Source organism: Micrasema longulum, unplaced genomic scaffold, assembly GCF_059751315.1.
Source record: "Micrasema longulum isolate JH-2025_06_02 unplaced genomic scaffold, ASM5975131v1 h1tg000093l, whole genome shotgun sequence".
NCBI classification, from domain to species: Eukaryota; Metazoa; Arthropoda; class Insecta; order Trichoptera; family Brachycentridae; genus Micrasema; species Micrasema longulum.
In genome coordinates, this window is record NW_028277299.1 from 174,501 (window position 1) to 200,351 (window position 25,851).

Genomic DNA, 25,851 nt, shown 5'->3' on the forward strand with positions numbered 1-25,851 from the left:
TAACTCTCCCAAAACGAGTAGTTCATGAAAAATACACATTTGTATCTGATTAAAAACTAATTACTTTTTTAAAATGTTATTTTGTATGTGTGAATTATTACTACTACTACCATCATGCCATTTCTCCGTAGGGGTAGGCAGAGAGGATGAACCGCCACACACTTCTAACACATTCATATATCTTGCCATACGTGCCCTTCGGTTCTGCCTGCTTTAAGATTTTGGTTAATCTGATAATGCCACACCTTCTTTGGTAATCCTCGTCTTACGATACCGTTTATACAATCGCCATATATACCTGTTTTACCATTCTTTCGTCATCCACTCATTCTACATGATCAAACCATCTCAGAGACCCATTCTTAATCTTATCAATTATACCTGACTCAGATTTATACTCTCGTCTGATTTTGTAATTTTATTATTTACTATTATTACCAATTATATTGACTGTGAAGTGAAAATCTCAGATTTAGTATGTTAGTTAATAGTAAGTATGTCTCTAGCTGTTTACTCTAGGACAGACTATCGTGGAATGCCCTGCCAGAATATGTGGGTATATTGTTACCTGTTGCCAATAAACATACCTACAACTCTTACAGCGTGTAAAAAGTGAAATTCCAAAAAACATAAATTTAAAAAAAAGAACAACTTACTCTACTTAATAAATATCTCCATAGTAAAGTAAATTTGCATTCATTTATGTATTTGAGACTCTGAGGCTCGCATATAAAAATTTATTTATAAAATAAATCAATAACAAAAAAAAGAATTGGTAATAGTATGACCCAGTATTATTTTTAAATATTACCATCACAATGTATATAATAATTTCTTTTTTATTTATTAAATAATATCCCTTTACAATTGAACCTTAATTTAGTAATACCTATTTCCTTCCAACACCTGTTCAGAGTTATTTTTTACTGCTATACATAAAAAGTTAGGAGTTAATGTTATGAACGAACAAGTGATTCTCTAAATGAAGAATTATATTACTAGACTGTTACAATATCTGGTATATGTTTATTATTGACAAACCTGATAAACACTGTAGGTATTGAGAATTATAGAAATAAAAAAATGTGTATGTTTGCATTTGAATCCATAAAATAAGTTATACATACTTAACAAAGCCTGAAATCACATCTTCATCTAAATAAGCTGCATTGAATTTGATAAGGTTCACTAGGACAGATAGAAAATCTTTAATAAGATCTGGACTATTTATGGTAGGCATCCATTGCAGCATAAATTTTCCAATCTGAAAACAAATGAATATCAATAAATATAGATAAACAAATAATAATAAGAAAGATAATATACATTTAATAAGAAAATTAATAACACGATAAAAAAAAACTTCATTTGTCATTTTGTCTCTCTCATCCACACCTAACGGGGCATGGGGCACTAATTGCAGTGTATCTTCATTGTTTACCAGTACAATATAAATTCACTAGTATAATATATACATACAAAATACAGTAAGAAACATCATAGGTACATTTTTGTATTTATCTATTTCCTTTTTATTAGACCAAAATAACATGAAAAATAAAATGTTATTGCAGGCGTTAAATTGGGGCATTATATCAGGCCAGGAACCCTTAAGCAATGGCCTGATATGATGAAGGCTTAATACTCTCCAATAGCAAGAGTATTTGCCTCATAAACATTATTTCACAGATGTGAATGACATTGATATCCAAAGTAATCATGTTCAGCTGCCTGATTGCTCTTCCTGTCAGCATGACCAGATGCATGTTAGTTCGAGGAGGCCGGGAGGTAAAACAGTGTGTGATGCTGCTGTCCAAAATCGCCAAGTTCTCGATATAACTTCTTAACAACAACAACAAACTGTAACGCCGTTTCGCCGTAGGGGTAGGCAGAGAGGATAGAATGCCATATCACTCTGTCTTTGCATACAGACCTTGCTTCCTCTACATTCATACATCTTCTCATATTCTTAACAGGCTAAAAAGTATGAAGTCATCCCTTCTATGTTTCAAACTGTTGGTCCCCAGCATGCCCGAGAGAAATACAGTTGGAATACAGATAACTACCACACTCTCTAATGTAGAGATATCTCAGATTTTTTTCTGAACCCTCTCCAACATAAGGGAAAAATCACTTGCACACTTGTGACTCACCTGATCTTCAAAATACTTTATATCTTTTCCATTATCAGTGAGGGTCTGCAATAAATCCAGCCTCTGTTGTGTATCTTCATGGTGCTGGTGTTCTTTGACAACCCGAAAGAACTGGACCCTGACCAACTTCAAGAGGTCATATTGACTTTGGATTAAACTGCGCAAGAACAGAAGTACAGTGTGGCGACATTCCTTACTCTGTTCTAGCTCCAATAGGTCGCACGTACATAGCCACAATTTTTCCACGGCTTGTTCCTGGAAAATCATCAAGAAATCAGATTTTTACTATGCATAACTTATACAGGGACATAAAACATAATACCTGCTAAACGCTTTAAAAAATTGATTCAAGCAGTACTGAACTAAAGTTAAAGCTATTTGATTATCTTTGGCCTTGTGGTGTAATAGTCAGTGCGTCTGCCTACCATGCAAGAGGTCTCGGGTTCGATTCCCAACATGATTGATATGAAATATTTATTTAAAAGGGTGTTTTCTGTGTGGTACCGAAAGCATAAGAGTCTCACCTTCATGTAACAAAAATGATCAAGATAAGCTACGATTCGTGTACCAATACAGCGCCCTATGTACTGGAAGGGAAATGATGATGAATTATCATTAGAATTTAAATTTAGAATCTAAGAATTTATTCAAACGATTTAAAGATTAGGTGGGTTTTAAAGAGTTTCATGCCATAGCATCTTTTTTTTCACCTTAAAATGAAATCACCACTAAACAAAAACAGAACTTTTTCTTAAATTTAAACCTTATAAATAATATATTGCGTATATATAGACATACTGTCCAATTGCTCAAGAAATTCAGGGTTCTAGATATAAAATTGTTGTTTAAAAAGAATCGTTTACTTCAAATCCATAAAGACAACATACATAGTAGTGTTTCTACATCACGAAACGTAAATACACGACCTAGAACAATTGGTAACATCTTAATTCCAACATTAAAAACAACTACAGCACAACATCGGTATACTTACAGAGGAGTATTTTTCTTTGATGAAATGAACAAAGGAAATAAAAAGTGCAGTCAGGAATACAATATATGTATTTAAGAAAGAAGTAAAAAATTATATTCATAATTTTTTTTTTTATGTAGCACTCATTGAAAACACTGTATATGGTTTAGTAATTTATACTTTATTTTGAAAACATTTACTTGTTAAAAATAAAATAAACACATTATTGTAAGACTTCACTCCCCTTTATGTAGACAAGAATTGTTTTTCTTTTATGTAATGGGAAACATTAACATAAAAATATGTATTAAATTTATATTTCGTTGAATATACTTAAATTTTTTTCAAAATAAACTTAATATTTTTAATTTCTTTAAACATAATTTATTTTTCATTTAATAACCACCTTTCCTTACTATAATCTATGTGCACATAAAGTATGATGCATTCAATTATTATTTTTAGTACCTAGACTTGTATAACTGTACATGAGAACCTTCAGTCCACTTAATCTTCACATTCCTTTGAAAATTCCGTAATAAGGCGAAACAATTGCACGATTTTTAGTTTTAAAAAATAAAATTAGTAGACTCAAATCAGTGTTTGATTTCAATATTAAGATTAGACATACAAGATTCTAATTGGTCCTTATGATTGCCTCCTGCACGAGATGTTCAACTTAACCCGAGCACCCATTTGTAGGGTCATCACATGAAACTCTATTTTCCCCAATTCCACCTCAACCCCACATAAAACTTCCTCTCCGGTTGAATGATTTCATGCTAGAATAATGTTCCTAGTTGATTACATTCGTCTCTAAAGGAATAATGGAACATACAAAATACGCATAAGATATGTACCAGCATCAATAATAACTGTTATAATGCTATAATAATAAGTATATAAATAATAATAATTATGTTCTACCCAAAACCTGTACGACTTTTGGTCAGAGACACCTCTCCTTTATCGCACTGATTGTTCAATATTTTGGAAGAGCATATTAAGCTTTCAAGGACAAAACCTATTTTCAAGAGACGGGTTAAGGACTGGATTTTTCTTAGCAGGACGGATCTGAGTGGGAAACTCCTCAATGATTTTTTTAAATATATAACCTCCTTATTTCTCTTTTTTTTATTATTAAACGTAAAAAAAAGTGTGTTTGCTGTTTATCATATTGATGTGCCATGTACATATTATTTCCTTTTTTTATTATTATGTTTCTGATTTTATATAATATTTGTGGTGATGTATGTCTGTGTTCATTAATTATTTGTCCCGACCCTACACAGGACTTTGGTCCCATGGTGTTGGGAATTATGCCTCAAAAAATGTATAATAAGCTGTAAGTAAATAAATAGTAAAAACATAAAACAAAACCACAATTTTGTATTCTTACATTAAAAATAATTACTACCTACGTATTGCTCCAATTTACATTTCTTACCTACCAAATTATCAATCGAAGATAGTTTTAATGCATACCTACATCAATGAATAAATCGAGACATTTTGAAAATGAACAATAGTTGGATCAAACACAAATTGGACATTTAAATAATGCAATACAAACTTACATCTTCTAACTGAATAGTTGACACATTTCCACAAAGTTCTTTAATAGCCTTTAATCTCTGATTTATTGGAGTTTCTTTGCCGAGTTCTCTTTCTAACTCGGGGGTTATAGCAAAGTCTATTCTGGTTTTAATGTTACCTGAAATAGAGAAATGGTCAATAAATCGTAACAAACCACGAATAAAGTTGAATTGTCTTATTATCAAACGAATCATACTACTGGTAATGCATTTCAACAATCATTAAAATTATTATAATAAGCAAAGACTTACCGGTACCACCTTTTCCAAGACGAAAGAATTGCTTAAGCTTTTCTTGAATAGATTTGTTTTCTTTGTCTTTTGAACTCATTTTAATGGAGCTAATATAATATCATTGGCAATGGAAGTCGAGTAAGAAATTTTATTCGATGAAACGGTAAAATTGTAACTACCTACTAACACTTACACTAAATATTAAACACATCTTTTTGTATTAAAAAATTGTCCCAATACCAGCTAACCCAACGAAATTTGACAGCTCTCTGGCCAAAGATATCTGTGCATGATCCATAAACAATAAATATAAAGCATAAAGACATCAGCTGTTAAAAATAGTCGAATAACTCACACGTAGGTACTAAAATAACGAAGACTTGAAATGTGATCAGAAAACTTCCAATGTTTATTTGGCGTTTATGTATCGGGATTTTGAGCACATTATCTGAAAAATATTGTCCTTAAATAGTAAAGTTCCATTTTTATTTTTATAATAAAAATAGGTATGCAATTTTTTGTGGTGTTTTTCTAGGTTATTGTGCAGTGTGTTAAAACTTCTTATCGATTTTTTGTACAGTGTTCAGCGCTCATCATCTGAGCTGATGATGGACGTTGTAACGCTGTCCAAAACGTTGGCAAGAAGGAATTTTGTTACATAACACAATTAACTAAAAAAACATCACAAGAATCTGAAAGGCCGTGAAAACCTACGGACATTTTTTTTTTCCACTTTTGCTGTTAATTTTACCGGTGGCTGGGTTTCATCGTGACCGGCATCATCAGACTGATGAGATTGAAAACATTTACTTGTGAAAACCTAGAATCAGCTTATTTGTTTTGTTTTTTTATAAATATGATAAATGTAGCTGTTGATTATCCGAATAAAAAATAAAATAACAAAACAAACATATTTTTATAATTATAATTAAAATGCACTTCCACTTAGAAATGCCAGTAGAAAAGTTCAAACTATTATAGTTTAATACTTTACTATTAAGACGTCCTAACTGAGTCATTAGTCATTATATAGGTTCACCGGACTGTTACTCTAAACGCTCTCGTGGACGTAGAAAATGGTTTTATGTATAACGCGTATTTACGTAATACGTACGCACTATAAAAGTATTTTCTACGCCTGTGGGAGCGTTCAAAATAGCAACGCCGAATGAGATAATCAAGACATTCTTTTCTCGCTTATTGAGGCCTTCTACCAAGACGTGATAATATTGGCCCAAAACAATATTATTTATTTACAAAAAACATAATGTGATATTATAAAAACAACAAAACCAGAAATTAATGAAAAGAATGGATGGCAACAAATTAAGAAAAGCATAAAAAATAATGCATATACATATACAAGGCCCGTCTTAGGCCACTCAGGAGTCCATGGGCACACGGTGGTTGGGGCTTTTAGAAAGCTTAGTATTGGTAAATGGTAATTGGTGATTCCCGGTTATGTTTATAGTTGGTAAAATAAAATCAAGTAATTTTTCCTAAAAATTTTATAGTTTCTTTTTATTAAATAGAATGTCGTGGGATTAATATTAACTAGACAATTTTTTCTCCTTTTTTTTGCCCAAATTTAAATACCTATTTTAGCGATTTGTAGTTATTGATTGAGCTTAAAATTACGATAAAAGCGCCGTAAACGTTAAAAAATTATGTAAATTATTGTAATCTCACCAGAAGTCAAATCCGGAACCCTCCGTGTGTCAGGTAAGCGTCTTAGCCATTATTGTTTATTTATGCTAAAATAAAGGTTTTTTAAAAAAAAATAAAAAAAATAAAAAATTTGTTTGTTTTAGTTTTGTTTGATTCCGATTGTCATGAAACCTCAAACCAGGTAACACAACTTTTTTTTCTTTCTTCTTTTTCGCATGTGTAATTCTTTACATTGTTATATTAAAAAATAAAAAACAAACAAAAACATGGATGATATAGATAAACTACCGAATCCACCGTATGGATCCCAATCTGATTCATCATGCGGCACTATGGATACAGTTCCAGACCCCGCCGAATTTGTAACAGTAAAGGCCAAATCCAAAAAAACGAAACTTATGAATACGAAGAGGAAATTGAGTTCTGATTCAGACCGCCCTCTCCCACACAAACCTTCAACCTCTCGACCTCTGACTTCTGCAACCCCAGGTACCTCACAGGTCCTAAACGCAGTTCCACCTACCACCACAGCTACCACCACATCTACCACCACATCTACCACCACACCTACCACCACACCTACCAAAGTTCAATCCCGAATGTATAATGGAATGGATCGCACACCATTCATTGTACACGTAACCAAAGTACAAATAGACGGCGTCACTCCAACCAACTTGTACGATATTGACTTCGGTAAATTTCTTCATAGAAATAACATCCGGACTGCCTGGAACGGAATTAAGTTCGTCGGTCATAACCGTGTTTCTGTGTAGTTTAAGACGGCAAACGAGGCCAATGCGTTTGTAGCATCTGAGATAGCCAAAAAGGCTAATTACAACGTATTTATTCCGACTTTTCCAGTTACCAAACAGGGTGTCACCAAAGGCATCCCTTCGCACTGGTCCGAACAGGACATTGTGGAGAATGCCGAGGTACCTCATGGACTTGGTAAAGTAATCAAGGCTCAAGACGTGACGTAGTCGACTAAAAACCCTCTAACACGGTGGTTTTGACCTTGGACTCGAAATCTCTGCCTTCCTATATATCCATATTCAATGTGTCCCTCTTTGTAGAACTGTATGTGTTTAACTTTGTGTGTCTGCAGATCTCCACCACGCTGCTACAAATGTGGATCCTCACACAATGGGGGATCCTGCACGGTAGCAGTGGAGGATATAAAATGCCTTAATTGTTTCGGTAACCACTCTTCCACCAGACAGCTGTGCTCTGAGCTGAAAAGGCAAAAAAATATTAAACATACGATGGCTGAAAAAAGTATATCGTACGTAGAAGCAACGAAAATGTTCGGAAAAGTGACGATTTCTTACGCAGAAATTGCCTCTAAAACAACAAAGCCGAAAACTATTCTTCACCCCCCCCCCCCCCCCCATCAACAACCTTAAAAAAAACAGTGGAGAAAAAGTCGAAGTCAAAAAAACCGTCCTCCAAACCTAATGCTCATCACGATCTCTCACTCCTTTTTTTCCCGAACGGACAACTTCCTTCGGATCTAACGGGGGTGCTTTTCCGAGCATGGTACCAACATCAAATAACTCACTGATTTCCACAATATTGAGTATTTTACTTTCACTCCTCCAAAACAACCCTCGAATACCGTCCAACGTCGCCCACCAACTTCAACATGTTACCTCTCTCCTTAACTACTGCAATGGCTCCTCAGATGAGGATTCTTCAGTGGAACAGTCATAGTATCCTGAACAAAAAAGAAGATCTTCTGAACACCATTCAAGAAGAATCTATCTCTCTTGCGGCTATCTCGGAGACATGGATTACTCTGGGATCTACCATTAAATTCCGGGGATTCCACTGCCTTCGGGATGACCGTGGGGATGGGAGGGGTGGCTCTGAATTCTTCTCATCAGAAACTCCCTCCCTTTTATCCCTGGCAACGTCAACCTTGAAAGGTGTCCCTTTCAAGTGACAGCTGGAAAAATTAATGACTTGACTATCCTATTCATATACATCTCCCCATCTAATAAACCCCGAAGTCAATGTTGTTATCTATGTTTCAAAAATTGACTCCTCCGTTCCTTATCCTTGGAGACTTTAATGCTCACCATGCCTTGTGAGGTGCTCCGACATGCGACAGGATGGGAAGAGACATTGTTGATCTCTTAGATGAGCTGAATATGTTTATCCTTAATGATGGCTCCCCAACTCGTCTTCAACTCCCAAATCTACGACCCAGTGCAGTGGATCTTACAGTCTGCAGCGCTGCAATAGCATCATCGCTACAATGGGCAATTATTGATGATACTCTTGGTAGTGACCATTATCCTATAGTGGTTAACATCATGTTCAGCCATAGACATTGCCAAAGTGGTATATCCCACGAGGGAAGAAGAAGACTGAGATACATCACAAAAAAGGTTAAGTGGAGAGACTTCTCTGATGACATTGAACTCAACGTCAACGAGCTGCCCACTCTGACGAATAAAAATGTAATGAAATGCTATGAAGCATTATCATCATACATCGTCGATGCAGCAGACAAACATGTTCCTATAAGAAAGAAAAAAAATGGAAATAAACCCCCTCCAGCCCCATGGTGGGATAGCGAATGTGCGGAGGCAGTTTCGAAAAGGAAAAGGCAAGCCAAAATTTACTCTTCAAACATGAGCCTAGAAAACCTGTTGACTTTCAAACAGGTTGAAGCAAGGGATGGAAAAACTTATGTTGCTCTTTGTCACGAAATGTGCCTATTTCGGCCGTTTGGAACATGATACGTAGATTTAGAGGCTCTTTTACTCCTTTAGTGAAACGGCCCGAGTCCCTTGGGTGAGTTAAGGAGCTCGCCAACAAGCTAGCCCCACAGACTGCAAATAACTGGAATGAGTCTTCCTATTGGTACCAGTTTACTAATAAAAGCTAGTTGGATCATAGCAATAGTTTAGAAGAACTGAAGACTGTTCTGGCTGGACCTACCAACTCAGCTCCAGGGATTGACGGTATCATATATAGTTTTATCCAACACAACAGCGATCCTACTCTCTCCTACATTTTGTCACTGATCAATATGATCTTTGAATCAGGAAACATTCCCCCTTAATGGAAAACCCGATCTATCATCCCTATCCTTAAACCCAACAAAGACCCAAATTTTGGATCTTCCTACCGCCCCATAGCCCTCTCCTCCACACTGTTGAAAGTGGTGGAACATATGGTGAGACAGCGCTTGGACTGGTTTGTGGAGAGCTCGAAAACTCTCCCCGAATCTTAATTTGTATTCAGGAAAAGAAAGAGCACCATCGAAAGCGTGTCAATTCTGACACCCGAGATCAAAGCCACTCTGACTTAGGAGTTATTAATAGGTGTCTGTCTGGACATCAGTGGAGCATACGACAATGTTATCATTCATATTCTAGAAACTAAAATGCTGCGAATTGGAATCCCGCGAAAGCTCACGTCTTTCATGGCAAATTTGATTCTTTACAGAAAGGTAGAAATCAGTGTTCACAGTCATGCTGCGGTGGAGAGAGAATTGAGCAAGGGACTGCCCCAAGGTTCTGTTCTGAGCCCAATTCTCTTCAATATCTATACGCATGACATCAGTGACATTGTTCCTATGGAAGCAATTTTGCTTCAGTACGCGGATGATTTTTTCATGTATGCAAATGAGAAGGACCCAAAGAATCTAGAAAATGTTCTGAATTTAGGTATGAATAACATCAAGAATTGGTAGTGGAACATGGCTTAGATCTATCAACTGGTAAAAGTAACTCCATAACCTTTTGTAAACAGCGGAAAATTCCAACCATAAAAATTCAGCACGGAGATGAGATAGTCCCGTTTACGACCCAGATTAAGTTCTTGGGAGTAATTTTGGACATTCATCTTACATGGAACTCATACATATGTAAGTAAAATAGTAAACATAATATCATATAGTAAACAAGTGTCAAGCTGGATTGAATACGTTAAGAGCAGTCTCGCGAGTATGGTGGGGGAGCCTTCCTTTTATACAGAGACTTTTTTACACTGCGTATATCCGGAGCCATCTCGATTATGCCTCGTTCCTTTTAGAACCTTGTTCAAAAAAAATCTCCAAAGACTAGACCGGATCCATCCCAAAGTCTGAGACTAGTCATCGGAGCAATGAAGTTTTCTCCAATTAACGCTTTACAGGTAAAGACTGATACCCTACTCGGAATGAGAAGACAATATTTGGCGGATAGGTTTTTGCTAAAATGCTCCATCCAAATAAGTAACCTACTCATCAAAAAAGTAAAATTTCTCTCTGACTGTGTAACATTTTCATCTTTTTGGTCCCATAAACCACCCCCTTTACTAGTCAACAGTTTTAAATTTTACAAATCTTTTGAATTTAACATTAACCCTAAAGACCTTCTTCTCCTTTATCGTTTTCCATTTAATGTTTCTATATACGCCCTAAATATTGAGCTTACATTCGGAGTTGAAAGCCATCTACGGCCCCGGTGTACATCCAACCACATTCGGTCGTCAAGATGGATCGGTTTGAAAATTATCTACACTGATGGATCCAGAGATAATGTACAACTAATATCGGTCAGATTTACCATCCCACACGGGTGCGGCCATATATTGTGAAGATGACGACTCCCAAAGATTATACAAATTGCACAATAATGCATTTGTATTTACAGCGGAATGCATTGCAATCAGAGAAGCTGTCAAGTACGCTTTAAGCTCACAATATAGCAAGTTTCTTATCCTGTCAGATTCTCTGAGTGCCTTACAAAAAATCAAATCTCCCCAATCTTTTTATCCCGAGTACGAGCTCTGCATGTTTACTCGGTTTCTTCTGTCTTTATCAGGGGCGTCCAATAAAAGCATTTTTATTTCTTGGATCCCTAGCCATTGTGGAATTCTCAGTAACGAAAAGATGGACGCGTTGGCAAAGAAGGCGGCCCGTTCCGGGGATCCTGCCTACAGTAACTTCCTACCACTAGGTGATATCCTTTTTATGACAAAGGAGAAGCAAGGCTCGCACATGGCAAGAATATTATAGGTAGCCTCCTCCCAAGCTAAGGGAAGACACCTTTTCCAATTGAAACCAAATATAACAGAAAAGCCTTGGTTCTTCAAAGTGATTCTGAACAAATTTGAGACATCTTCTATACGCAGAATGCGCATTGGACATTGTTGTAATAGTTCTCATTTGTTTAAAACCCATGTCCGGGACTCTGCTATGTACGAATGTCAGCTTGAGGAGGAAGATCTAAAACATGTTTTCTTTGGATGCCTCATAAATGATTGTTATCCCGAGTTTCTATCTGACATCTCCAAAATCAGCGTCCCATTCCCTACTATTATTTTAACTCTCTTGTCCCCACCCAATAAACATATATTAAAAAAAATATGCAAATATGTAGCTATAAATGGTAAGTTTTATATTATGTTAAGTGTATGTAATATTAAATACTAACATGCTAACTTGTATGTATTGTACTAACACATGTGTAAATATTTAAATAAGTCAATCTCAAACTTGACACTGGCTGAAAAAAGCCAAAAAAAAAACTAAAAAGAAGAAGACTTCCGATTCATTCCGATTTAGCACTTAGCATTTATTTTAGGTTATTAATTTAGCTCGTTAGCTGTCATTATCAACAACTGTCAATATTCAACATTGTGAACGCGGAATCCGAATGGAAGCAATTGTGAAATCATTTTAGTTTAAGACAGCAACTAAACGAACCCAAGAAAACGACAAGTTTAAATAAAAAGGTATATTTTGTCCGTTATCATAATTTATGTTTATATTCAATAATGGTTTTGGATAGCCACTACTGAAATATGTTTATAGTATGTTAACGTAAACTGCGGAATATTTTCTTACAGCTGCTATGTTAAAAATCTTTGGAAAATTATCTATACGGAATGGCTTCCAATATTCACATCGTTTTAAGAGCGCGTTGGCTATAAACAAAAGTAATGGAGATCTCAAATTAAGAACAAAAATTCCCCTAAGTTACGTTCAAGAAGACGTGCCATCATTGACTCCTACTAAAATCGACGAAGATACCATTTGCTTACTAGAGCATCTGTCCCTTGTAAACTGTGCCAACAAACAGAGTATTCAAACTTTGGAAGATGCAATTTTATTTGCTGATCGGATACTACACATTAATACTGACACAGTTGAACCAATGTATACAGTTTTAGAGGACAGGTATTAATTTCGTTAAAATGTTTTTAAAGCTTTTTATGTGATAACTTTTTTGTGTATTTTACAACAACTGCAATCATATTAATAAGGGTGTATCTCTTTTAGGAATTTGACACTGCGTGAAGATTTAATAACCGATGGAAATTGCCAGAAAGATATTCTAAAAAATGCTGCAGTCACGGAAGAAGATTATTTCGTAGCTCCTCCGGGAAATATTCCACTTCAACCGAGGGATAACTTGCTTCACAAAGAGAGCCCCGAAACCAAATCATTGTGATTTGTCATCATGTATCTAGATAAAGTGTTAAAATTAGCCCAAAAGTATTTATTTTTTAGTCCTCTGTTAACTAAGACTGGGAAAAATGTCCTTTGTCTTCAAATGGGCCCATCTGGGTCCTTATTTCAACATAACATTAAGAAAGAATGGATGTATTCCAATGTAGTCAGTAGGGATATTACTGTATTCCTCTTTATTGAGAATCAGCCGGAGGATATTCACGATCATTACATGTATATCAATACACGAGAAATTTGCAATAAACAACTGCCGTTTGGCGTGGCTAAAAGAATCATAATGAAGAGGCAAGAACAAGAGTCTGATGATCTTTCAGAAAACAGTTATTTCTCAACTCTACTTAAAACTAGCCTCATATCAGAAACATTTATGCCTCCTACTGAAGGAAAACAGTTTTTTTTTCATTGGCAGAGACAAAGAACGCTATGGTGGAAAAAGGTATTTAAATTTCATATATTACACATAATGCTTCTTCTAGGTAACTCACATTTCACAAAAATGTTTATCATCATGACCGACCATAAATCTCAGAACATCTATTATTGATATTGCTTTTTCTGTATTGGCATTCAAGTTATTAAAAATTTATGCATTAAATTTTTTTTTTAAACAGATTGTTTTTTTTTTTAATATATAATTTCTTGATATAACTCCATAGTTAATAAATATGAAAGATTTTTTTTTAGTACTTGAACTACTTAGGCAAAAGTGCATGGTTGATAAATAATTTTCAGGTTGTGGTCCTGTGTAAGTGCCGCTACATAGATCAAAAGGTTCAAACCCCGCTCTGCCACGACTTTATTTTCATTTTTTAAGTGCAAATGTTTTCTCTCTTTTGAAAACAGTTAAAAAAAAAAAATATGCGTATTAGAGTCAATCATAAGAACCCAAATAGATATATATTTTTTTTAAATAATAAAAAAAGTGAAGAGTGATTATTTGTATCAAAATTATTAGCAAAATAGATTTTCAACACTGAGAGGACTCGTCACACAAGCAAAAATTTTATTTCTCATATTAGACAGGCACCGTGATGCAATTGGTTAGACGGCCAACTGTGAACTGGCATTGCGGGTTTGATTCCTGCCAGCTGCGAGAAAAAAATCCAAGAAAGCTTTTTTCTCAATTGGTCTGTGTGTTGTGGTGTATTTTCCATATCCTCTTTCCCACTTGCTGACAGGCCTCTAAAATAGAATCTTGGCGTTCCTTTATGAAAACTTTTGTATTGATTTTCAAAGTAGAAAACTCGTATATTTCTAGTTATACAAAATTTCTGGAATAAAATACTGCCTATTAAATTGTATATCTTTTAAAATTTGTCTCAATATCTAAAACACATGTCTGGTTCTAGCTTTCAGCTTTGCCAGGAAGATTCACATTGGGTGGAGCGAGTCAAGACTCGGATACAATGTTCGTCAACATACTGGCAAATTTTTCATGGGGAAATCAAGTCGTCGAAACAATATCTATGAGACCATTTCAAGATAGCGAATCTGATGTTGATTTGACAGTGAGTATTCAATTTCGGTCCAATCTAATCATAACTTAAATTTTTACCAAATTACTATTTACTGAACCTATACTTTTATATAATAAAATATGTCATCAGCCACTATTATTTATCTTATGTAGGGTCTAAAATATTTGTTTAATTCTCACATGGGGCTGTAAATTTTTAACTGCATAAAAAACAAAATTTTATCAAAATTTCTGTCGAGTTTAATTTTTCATCTGTTATAGTCAAGTAGACATGCTGATTTCAAAACTGTAGTTAGTTTTCTTCTATCATTTAAATTTTTCTCTCTACAGTGATGTTATCTTAATGTGATGAGAAAAGAGAGGGTGTTCCGTAACTTAAAAACTTGACGCGATAGACAAAAACTGGGAAAATTCAGAAGCCAAAAGTTAGATCTAAGTCAACGAAATTTGTGTTTTTCACATGAAAATTGTTTAGCCACTCCTGAATCGTTTATACTAAACGGTAGTTTTTCTTTTTAGGCACGCCACGGTCGTGATACTGTAGTTCCAATAGTGGTAAAAAGTGAGACATCTCTTGAGGCTGCTGTTGCCGGACTCTTTACTGACTCTATCGATGACGATTCCATATATGATGCACCAATCCTTAGAATACACAGAAAACTTACGCCATTTAAGTGTATTTTTGCAGCTCTTAGTCCAGGTATTTTACTGAGGTTAAATACATTATTGTTGTGGCTTTTCTTTTACCAAGTTCTTAAACTCATTAAAATAACTTATAAACTCTTGTATCTACACTCTGAACACTTTTATCCCAAGCAATATGAGCATATTTTAGCCCAAACCTAAAAAAAATAAAATAGTTTTGATTTTTGGCATAAGTGTTCCTCAGGACCCTAGAAGTATCCCTTCCAATCTCCCCACTCTTTGAGTGACCGCTTCCCCAAATTCTTATTTTGGCCCAAACAGAACTTACATACGAGGTTACAACATAACATATGTATCTTGCAGGGGCGAGCTCTCCCAATAACCGATTATTTGCAGCTTACCATTTTTTTTTGACATCGAAAGTAATGTTTTATATTACATTATTATTAGGAAAAAATATATCACAAATATAGTACCTAATAATAATAATACAATTTCTTGTGTTAATCAGTTTACGTCATATTCCACACAGCGAGCAAGCTACACCTCTATCGGCCAAAATTATTACTACCAAATTATAGAAGCTTGCGTAGCCAAAGATAAAACATGAATTTCATTACGTCTCCAAACTCCAAATTTCAGCTTTAACTTACGATTTCAGTAAAATCTTGCAGCTTTCCTAAATGCAATTTAGTCTTTCAACACTCTTTTATAAGGGCTATTATTATTTAAAATAAAACTGCTTCACTTAAGACGGTGCAAGTGAGATAGTATTATACGCACCCGTTATAATGTGAAAAGGAGATAACGAATATGTGTACAAGTATATTATAACATAGAAGTTAGATTAGGATAATACTTGAGTCCTGTTCGGTGGTTTATAAGTTAATTTCTTGTAAAATACATAATATTACGAATTTAAATTTTAATCCTTAGTATCAGTATGAATACTTAAGTGAGTTTTCAAAAACAAAGATTTGCTAAACAAGAATAAAATATACATGAAACATATAAGGTTTTTAACGGACGATGACAGTTATAGGTTATTCTTCAGTATCCATTTAAAATTTTAAAATAATGTTTGAGTTATATATATATATACTAGTAAATTAAAATTGAATAGTGTCGAGAGTAAATTATGCATAAAGAATAGTAAAATGTATAACTTACACCGTTTTTTTAATATTAAAGTGATATAAAAATCGATGAAAGAATGATTCTAAAAAGGCAATTATTAGTGAACTATCGTTGTCGGTGAGGAATATTTTTAAATAATTTAGATTTTATCATTATTTACTAAGAAATAGTGTTTTTACTTCAAGACAAGTAAAGGTAGTCACAATTTAGTGAAAATTTTCGGTACGTTTATGAATAATACTATTTTATAAATCACTTTTTCGGCGGATGATCTTGTATATGAAATAGCCGTGCGGATATGTCATTGCTTTCTAACGATGCGGGGTACCAGTTTTTTGCAATCATGTTTTTTTTAAATTAATTTTTTTGTTTGTTAAATGTACGTGTTAAATTAGAAAATATTTTAACTGAAACTATTAGCCGCTAGTGCCATTTGTTATAGATTATTTATCAAACATAAAATATTCCAGTTTTTTGCAATTACGTTTTTTTTTCGATGCATTTTTTTGTTAATTAAATGTGCGTATTAAATTAGAAAATATTTTAACTGAAACTATTAGCCCCTAGTGCCATTTGTTATAGATTATTTATCAAACATAAAATATTCCAGTTTTTTGCAATTACGTTTTTTTAATGCATTTTTTTGTCAATTAAATGTGCGTATTAAATTAGAAAATATTTTCAGTTTCAGTGTAACCCCATTGATTCCACATTTAGCCATCACATTGGATTATCAACATTCATCAGCAAATCACTCCCCTTGCACACATCATAGACTTTATTTACCAAGAATTACTGTTACTCAATTCAAAAATTACACCAAGAATTTTCGCTAACAAACTTTAATATTATATTATGCATTTCTTCTAGATACGTTTACGGCTGAGGAGTTAGCTCAGTTGGCTTTCTATCTGACAAAACAACTGAGAAAATCTGGGATCTCCACAGCTTGTCTTCCAGACTGCACTAGAGCACCACTAAAGGAACAGGTATGCCTTGTGAACTTAAACAAACCATAGACTGATACAATACTTTCAATGTTGAACGAGGTGTTAACATAAGTTTTGTCCGTTTCTTTCCAAACGAAGAGAACAAGTAGCATTTGACTCACTGCCATAGTCAGCCGCTGCCGGGGTAGAATGCAGTTCCGCGCCTGAGCCCGCAGCAGTCGGGTGATATAATGTGAGCTGATCTGCAAGCTGGCTCAAAACTCCAAGTTGTCACTTGAGCTGCGAGCCGACCTGCAGCTCAAAAAATAATCTCGAGTTCCCATGTGTTATTATGCAGTTCAATTTTTTTTTTTAACTAAGGTGTCTTTAAAAATGAATGCATCAACTCTTTAACTATTGTTGGTAAATAAGTATGTAATGACTTACCGACTTTTAAATGGCTACTATTTCTTTTATTTTTATTATTATTAAAACTAATTTGTATTTTTAAAATAATTTAGTTCCAGAGAAACGATGAGTGGGGTATTCCATTCACAGTAGTACTGGACTCCAAATCTCTAACAACGGGTATTGTTCGTGTTCGTAATCGAGATACAACTCTCAAGGTTAGTAATCTCATATGTACATATTATATACTTACAAACAATACTGTCTTTTCCTTACGTTTGTTTTTTTTTCAATCTTGACATGCGCCGTGGGGCAGTTGGTTAGACGACTACAAGCTGTGAAACTGGTGTCGCAGGTTCGATTCCGCCAGTTGCAAGAAGGGAATTCAAGCCAGATTATTTTCTCAATTGGTCTGGGGGTTGTAGTGTATTTTTCATAACTTCCTTCCACATCCCATATTTCGCACCTGCTGATAATCCTCTAAAATAGTGACTTAGCAGATTATTCCTTTATTCAAAAAATATTTTTAAAATGGAATTTTTACACTATTTTTCTTACCTTCACTCAGTTTTCGATAGATCATTTTATTTTATTAAAATTTTAAGAATAACCAATTTTTCTTTAAATTTCAGGAAGAAGTTCATGTGAAGAATTTAGCAAAACACATCATTAAATTATTCAATGATCTGTAATTCCTTCCCCAGCACATGCAACCAAAAAACTTACGAATTTATATATATAATAATGTTAATCTTTCTTTTAAGTTCACAATTTTTTTTTTATCATCAAAATGTATTATTTAGTAATAAATACTTGTTACATTCATATTTTCATATCTTTTTAATGAAACAGGAAATAATAAAAACATCCACTTAGTTCTTACTGAATATTTATTTGTCATCGAACAGTAATCTAATAGAAATACTATTCCGTTTTTGTATCAATAAAATTAAAATACATATAATATTGAATGTTGTACCATACGACAATATCTAAATGCCTCTATGTGGTAATGACAAACACACAAAAATGGAGAATGGAGTACACCGACTGTTAAAATAAATTATTTGAATACACATTAAATACCGAATAATTACACAATTGTTTATGAACAACAATGACTGTGCTTTCTAGCTTAATTTTAATTATTTTTATGCAACTTCCTTTAAATACCTTTACCAATAATGCGAAGAAAATAAGTGAACTTTACTCTTTATCAACAGCGTGTAAACTATTAGTTTAACTTATCACATACTGGATCGAGATGTCAACAAAATACATTCAAAAAATTATATATTTGGCATTAATATTATAGACAATAAGTAAAGTGCTACGGCACTGTGGCACTAAATAAATATTCATTTTCATTCACCGACATGTTGGACTAATTTATTCTTAAGGATAACCATACTATTGATTCCCTTTTGCACATAACATAGGTATTTTAGAAAACATTCACATATGGTCATCACGTGTGTAGGAGAAATCAATAGTAATAAAAACAACAATAACTTTGTAAAAAAAAAAAATGATGAATGAAATGAAATTTTCTTAAATTGTAGTTTCCTACACAACTTTAAGACAAAACCAATACAGCATTCCTTCGGGTTGTCACAAGCACCTCTCTATGGACACCCATTACGCTGGCAATTGGAGCTTTTTCCCCTTCAGCACTGTTGGACAAACATTACATATATTATTATCTTTCGGAGACCCATACCGAGTACCAACATAAAAGTATAATAAACACCAACAGGTTCAAATATAAAAGAGAAGGATAAAATACTTCTAAAATATGTTTTGTTATATTGCGACAGTTGTGTGCCCCATCTGGCAATGGATGCATGACACGTCTTTAAAAATATGCATCGATACAAATAATAAATCAAAGAAACAAGTTATTTAATATTAAGTGGTAAAATTATTAAATACCTTTCGTGATGTAGAGATAGAAGAAATCACAATAAAGTACAGTCTGCACGGCCCCGGCAACAATCGCTATCAGATCGTAATGGTTCTCCACCATAAAACGGTAGACCTGAAATATATTTACCAAACTTATTCACGGACACAATAGTGTCTGTACTTTCTAAATAGAAAGTCTAATTGATTGAGAAATAAGAAGAAGAAATTATGTCCCAAAACTAAAGTCGTATAATATTTAACATTTAACCCTTCACACAAGAAGGAGACAATATTATTCTGTCCCAGCAGCGGACCTATTGTCCTTGTTTAAACAGAAATTTAGATGACAAGACAATGGACCGAAACATTGTACTAGAGATAGACATATAAGAATTTTTGTATTATTTTATTGTCCTATTCTGCGGTGTCGAGGCTATTCACGGAGCTGGTACGGGACAATATTGTCCTGTCTACTGTATTGTCTCCGTACAAATCCAACTTAACTATATTAAAATAAGTAAACGCACAACAACAATTTTTATATTTAAAAGAATTCATCTTCAGACCTAATTTCTTTGATTATATTCAATTAGGTATACATTTTTTGCTAAAAATCATAGATTTTTTAATAGGATTCACATATGTATCACATAATGCAAACTAGTAATTTTTTTATAGATACTTATGAAAACTTTAATTTATTTCAAATTGCCATAAATACAAAGATGCATAATAAATATATTGTTTGAAATAAAATATCAGGTTGATACAATCCACTGAGTTATTGGAACCAATTAAATTAAAGAAATGAAAATAACTTGAGAAATTTCACAAACTAATATATATTTTTTTCTACACTTGCAGGTGTGTATGCAATCTCATATTGGGTTCTACCAATTAAACATGTAGAGGCATGTATATATTTACATATTAATCATTAAATAGCTTGCATTTATTTCAAAACAAGTGTTGAAACATGGAGAGATTACACACCAATGTATTTATAGACCATTAAGATTTTTTGTTTGAAACTATTGTAACCATCAGTCAAATATTTGTATATATGAAATACACCTGTATCTACTATCCTTTGTAATTCTGATATTCAAGATTCCTTCACCAACTTCAATTTTTGTTTCTATAATTTCTTACATTTTTACTTGATTTCTTATAGTTGTAGTAGTTCTTACAATTTATTTATCTCTTTCTCACATCTTTTTACAATATCTGTACATCTCCTGGCTAACTGGGGTACAAACCCTGTTTCAAGCAAATAATGTTTTTTTTTATAACGTTTGTTTCTTATCAAACAATTAGCACTTAGTCATTATTATGTGAAAGGCTATCAAATATCACACTGATACTTTTTTTTTATCTGTTCGTCAAGCAAAAATATACATTTGGTATTTGAGTAGATTTAAAACAAAAAAAAGAATATGTACATAAATGAAATTCATCATTTTCATCACTATTTGACCACACAATAGCTGGAACACGGAGATCAGCTCTTCAAAATATTAAAGCGGAATTCTCCTTATTTTCCTTGTTATTGTAGACTTTAGGCCCTAAAAAGTTTTTTTCATACTACTTTTTGGATAAACAAATAATATCATCCATCAAACAATGTCTTTGGCGTGACAGTGCCACCACATTTAACAGATTGCGATTTTAACATTTATTGCTTTTCGATTTTGTGAAATAAAAATGTATTTTTTTAAAAAAGACAACAATAAATGTACGTATTTGTTCATTATTGATTGTATCATTATATTGTCAGTATTTTGATAGTTTTATATAAGCAAAATGACAGTTCGCGAAATAAATTCAGCATGGCATGGCATATAACAGTTAATACATTGTTTATGCCAGTTTATAGTAAATTTTATAAATATTTTAGGAAAATATAATACTTGACATGATAGAAAAAAATATAATTTTTACAAACAGATATTTGGAGGACAGGACAATGGACCAAGACATTGCAGAATATTTCCGCAGGACAATGGATTACCTCCACCACCGCGCACGTCGTCGTGTATCCATTTTTGCAGCATTCCGCGTTTGAACTATGAACTAATTGTTGTATTGTCCTACAGGCCTGTATATTTTATTGTCCTTGTGTGAACTCTGTTTTAACTCTTGAAATATGAAGTAATTTTAACGAAAGAAGCACCCAAAAATAAATTGGTAATAAAGTTAAAATACAATCTTACCCAGTTGAAGAGATACAGTCCTCTGTAAGATCCAAGGGCAAACAAATAATGTGAGGTAATACTTTCAGCTTCTCCCGTCTTGGAGACGAGGAACAATTGTGGCAAGATAGCAACGGACTCCAGGTAGATGGAGAATGTCCAGAGAACCTTAAATTTAAGGCAATTTATTATTCAACCAAATACATATACAATAAAAAAAATATGTTTTTAAAAAGTATAAGGAAGAAATTTTCTGTGTCGACACGTTTTGCTTTATTCAAACGTCCATGGACAGCAGATAAAACTAAGAGCTTTTAAGGGTTTTTGGATGGCCCTAACTCCTCTACGACAACTGAGGATACGGGTGGAAGAACAACCTAACCCACAAAAGTGAGTTTTGAGATAATCGCAGTTAAAGTTTTTGAAGTGTTTTCAACCTGTGTTTGGATGTTTTTAAAATATTTTGTTTTCTATGAAAGTTGTATTTGCTATTCAGCTATATCAAATGAGGTAAAAATAAAAATCAACAATAGGGATACACCAATAATCATCGCTCTAGAACCATAATCCAGGGAGAAAATACGAGAATACATTTGTATGAAGAAAAGTCAGACTGCGCATCCGAAAATAAGAGATAAGCGCCACATTCATATAATTTTATGTCGTAAGAACTTGAATTTTTTTTAGTTACGTTTTTTATATGACTTTACATTTATGTTAACAATTAATCATCATTTAATATATAAAAAACGAAGGCCATAACTATTTTAAGCCAAAAAAAAAAATGCTCGCCACAATGGTCGCGTCAGATCTCACAGATACACGGTTTCTTACTTTCGTAAAAGGCGCCCCCCGCGAGCTCTCCCCTCTTCAATTCCTTGTGCTAGTTATGAGGCTGTGCTAGTCGTACATTGACCATTGCAAGTCCAATACTTTATGGGTGTCTCACAGATACCATGGGACTATATTATCCTTCCCCAAAATACAGTACCAGAGACTCCCATTAACACAGCAACTGAGTATCAAAACTCATGCGAGTTGCCAAATATGTTGGTTTAACAAGACTCACTATTTATATCTACAAAACTGCATTTTTCGTTCCAATGATTGTGATGTGGATAAAGACATCAAGAACAATGAGTGATGTAATTTTTTAAAAGATATATTTGCATTTTTATGATTTCTTTATTTGAAAACGAATAAACCGCTTAGCCTTTATTTTAAGGCTTGTCAGCAGGTGGGATATAAAAGGAGGTAATGAAAAATACACCACAACACCCAGACCGATTAAGAACAAAATCTTTCTTGAATTTTCTTCTTGCAACTGGCGGGAATCGAACTCGCGATGCCAGTTTCACAGTTGGCTGTCTAACCAACTGTGCAACGGTGTCTGTCCTAACCCAAATATTTTAATGTTGGTACCATTTTATTTTAGTCATAAATAAACGTTTCAGAGAATGGGACACAAGCAGTGGTAGAGCGGGATTCAAACCTTGAACCTCTGGATCTGGAGTCCACGACACTACCTATGGGACCACAACCCGTCTAATTTTTACTTCTCTTAATTTTTTATTTTTAATAAATTTTATTTTACCGCAATGTTTAACATTTTATGGGTTAAAATACTTAGTTTTTGTAATTTTTAATAAATAAAAGTTCTGTTAGTAATTTTTTAGAAATAAATGTTCCATTGCAAATTTTCATATACATAAATGTTCCATTCTGAGTTTTGTGTAGTTATTTGCCTCCATACTTGAAGTAAATTACGGCTAATTGTGAACAGTTGATTGTGTATCTCACAGATGCGAGGCGACAGCCAATGTACAATATGTTGACGTGACTATTAGAGTGCTAAATATAGGTTAAGTTCTTCTGACTCCCAGATTTCAATTTCCTCTGGCACTTACATTCAGTAAGATAAGTCCAATTTCCCAAGTAAAGCAGTGGTTAGTGGCAAGTATGAAGTATAGACGCATACTAATGATATGTTAGCTCGGAATCTAATTGCCAAGCTATGCAGAAGGATTTGTATCGCCTTACGGGCTGTTGTATGAAACATTGCTTAAAACCGAATACATCCAAAAGTTTGGCATCATTTACTCGAGAATCCAATAAAATATCTGATTATTCAATTAAAACATCGGTGTATGTCTCGACTCTAAACTGCTGTTTGCTTGGATTAATTTTTGGGATGAGCCAACAATTTAAAAACATTATATAATGTATTGTGAAGAAGCACATACGGAGTCTTCAAAAATACTAGGAGGGGTGGGCTACTGTCGGGCTGCAAGTCGGAGGTCAATTTTGTACTAACTCGGAATTCGGAGGCACCCTGTGCGTTTCTCACATACGAGGAGCTGAAAGCCAAAGAAACTTAAGCAACAGTTTTTGAGATAATGGCTTCCAAACACTAAAGACTTATACCCGTATGCAGAGACAAACCTTAAGGTGAGGAGAGTACATTATATTGTCTTCACCTTCGGGTTATTCTCTGCATTTGAAATTAGAATGTACTTTCCTCACCTTAAGTTTTGTCTCTGCATACGGGTATAAGACTAGGGTTAACGTTGGGATATTTAACTAACATAAATTAAATTATGCAAACTGATAGCTCATACAAATTTGGCAGTTAAGCTTCTCTGGCATATTTTTTTCGTGAAACTTTAATTTAGCCATACAGATTTTTTAGTTTCCAGATTTCATATTGACGCTTGAGTTAGTGTGGCTTAAAACATAGGCTTTTTTTACACCTAACTACATACTCAGATTAAATTGGTGTCAAATGTCTAACAATATAAATTTATTAAGTTGCCAGTGTCGAGTACACTGCAACTCAATTACTATATATAAAACAATAATTGACAGAGATCCCGACGCATAATATTATAGCCTTACCTCCAGTACGGCAAAATCGTGGTTAATCAACAGAGCTAATACTCCGGCAGGAAGCAACAGGAACTCGATTCTGAAGGTATCGTGGTTGTGGTCATAGGTGGCTTTAAACTTGATGTACATCAGGTATAAAGTAGCGTACGATGCGGCCAGGAATATGAACTTCATGAATGTGTTGTAGGCCGATATGTACGTGGTCAGTAGATCAAGGTATCGGGTTGTGTACACAATGGCAAATAAAATTTGCGATTTTCCCGATATACCTGAAACAGTAACACTTATAACAAAGATACAATAATGTTAAATCATTTTAGAATATAACTTAATTTATGTAAGATTGCAATTCTACCCCACTTTTTACAATTAGAATCGATCTAAATAATATAAGTTGACGATTAATTTATTTTAATGATACGGGCTGTATGATTAACAATAAAATCAGAAGCCTTTCTTTAGGTTAAGATAAAAAATATAAAAAGTTATGATAATGCTGGCGAAATAATATTTGAGTTTAATTTATTGGGCCTTAAAGACTGCTGATCTATTTAAATATAACTGCAAAATTTAAGAACACACACTTAAACTATGCTTTTGTAAGTATATGTAGACATATATATATAGTATTTATATTAGGTACTGCAGCATCACGTCATTTGTTGGTAGGGGAGACATTTGTTTATTGAATTTTGAAGAATTATAAAATATGTGATCACTATTTACACTCGATATGTACAATAATTGTTTTTTTTATACAAAAAATTACAAGAAAACACAAATTATACACCCGGTAATAAAAATTTAATATCTACACTCCAACAGTACACAAAAGCCGATCTTCACGTTGGCACTGACCGGCGCATAATAAAATAAGATAATTAAATAACCTGCACACGAGCGCGTCTTCCATATTTTAAGGAGTAAAATAATAATCGCTAAAAGATGAGAAAGATCGCCAAGAAGTCGGAACACATTCATTTTTGTAAATTATAATAGCCGCTGACACGGCAACCACACGACCAAAAAATGACGTGGCTTCGCCAGTTTTTCTTGTAGATGTCACTGCAAAATACAAAACAAGAGATGATAACTATTGTCTATGATTTTTAGAACAGTTCTTAACTCTCAATGCACCTCGCGCACCATATTTTGAGAAGATTGACCTTACTATAAA

General features: G+C 33.8%; 4 protein-coding genes across 8 annotated transcripts in view; 2 read left to right on the forward strand and 2 right to left on the reverse strand.

Moving 5' to 3' along the window:
• gig (TSC complex subunit tuberin) overlaps positions 1-5,230 on the reverse strand; it is a 49,793-nt gene extending 44,563 nt beyond the window's left edge. For all 5 annotated transcript variants that reach the window (XM_088235358.1, XM_088235350.1, XM_088235334.1 and 2 more), the window contains exons 1-4: positions 4,974-5,230; positions 4,704-4,840; positions 2,154-2,408; positions 1,128-1,264 (exon numbers count right to left, since the gene is read on the reverse strand). In XM_088235358.1, the coding sequence (XP_088091484.1) occupies positions 1,128-1,264; positions 2,154-2,408; positions 4,704-4,840; positions 4,974-5,052 (608 nt within the window). In that variant the 5' untranslated portion in view covers positions 5,053-5,230. The remainder of the gene's footprint in view (positions 1-1,127; positions 1,265-2,153; positions 2,409-4,703; positions 4,841-4,973) is intronic.
• Positions 5,231-12,204: 6,974 nt separating this feature from the next.
• On the forward strand, positions 12,205-13,075 carry GatC (glutamyl-tRNA(Gln) amidotransferase subunit C, mitochondrial). Its single transcript, XM_088235395.1, has 3 exons — positions 12,205-12,356; positions 12,471-12,801; positions 12,904-13,075. Exons 2-3 carry the CDS (start codon positions 12,476-12,478, stop codon positions 13,073-13,075), a joined length of 498 nt encoding a protein of 165 aa, XP_088091521.1. The 5' UTR covers positions 12,205-12,356; positions 12,471-12,475.
• A 9-nt stretch (positions 13,076-13,084) lies between these two features.
• On the forward strand, positions 13,085-18,569 carry PolG2 (DNA polymerase subunit gamma-2, mitochondrial). Its single transcript, XM_088235376.1, has 6 exons — positions 13,085-13,531; positions 14,445-14,603; positions 15,092-15,272; positions 17,225-17,343; positions 17,805-17,909; positions 18,324-18,569. Exons 1-6 carry the CDS (start codon positions 13,085-13,087, stop codon positions 18,381-18,383), a joined length of 1,071 nt encoding a protein of 356 aa, XP_088091502.1. The 3' UTR covers positions 18,384-18,569.
• KdelR (ER lumen protein-retaining receptor) lies at positions 18,564-25,738 on the reverse strand. Its single transcript, XM_088235383.1, has 5 exons — positions 25,565-25,738; positions 24,684-24,943; positions 21,810-21,956; positions 19,624-19,729; positions 18,564-19,364 (listed from the first exon to the last, which is right to left on the reverse strand). Exons 1-5 carry the CDS (start codon positions 25,653-25,655, stop codon positions 19,330-19,332), a joined length of 639 nt encoding a protein of 212 aa, XP_088091509.1. The 5' UTR covers positions 25,656-25,738; the 3' UTR covers positions 18,564-19,329.
• Positions 25,739-25,851: the final 113 nt, after the last annotated feature.

What these genes read in the sequence shown, in the direction of transcription:
- GatC (XM_088235395.1), top strand. Translation starts at nt 12,476, where the DNA reads ATGTTAAAAATCTTTGGAAAATTATCTATACGGAATGGCTTCCAATAT. An exon ending in TATACAGTTTTAGAGGACAG is followed by an intron (nt 12,802 to 12,903) that starts GTATTAATTTCG and finishes TATCTCTTTTAG; the next exon opens with GAATTTGACACTGCGTGAAG.
- PolG2 (XM_088235376.1), top strand. Translation starts at nt 13,085, where the DNA reads ATGTATCTAGATAAAGTGTTAAAATTAGCCCAAAAGTATTTATTTTTT. An exon ending in AATCTGATGTTGATTTGACA is followed by an intron (nt 14,604 to 15,091) that starts GTGAGTATTCAA and finishes TTTTCTTTTTAG; the next exon opens with GCACGCCACGGTCGTGATAC. An exon ending in GAGCACCACTAAAGGAACAG is followed by an intron (nt 17,344 to 17,804) that starts GTATGCCTTGTG and finishes AAAATAATTTAG; the next exon opens with TTCCAGAGAAACGATGAGTG.
- KdelR (XM_088235383.1), bottom strand. Translation starts at nt 25,655, where the DNA reads ATGAATGTGTTCCGACTTCTTGGCGATCTTTCTCATCTTTTAGCGATT. An exon ending in GACTGTATCTCTTCAACTGG is followed by an intron (nt 19,730 to 21,809) that starts GTAAGATTGTAT and finishes AATATATTTCAG; the next exon opens with GTCTACCGTTTTATGGTGGA. An exon ending in CTATCTCTACATCACGAAAG is followed by an intron (nt 19,365 to 19,623) that starts GTATTTAATAAT and finishes TTTGTCCAACAG; the next exon opens with TGCTGAAGGGGAAAAAGCTC.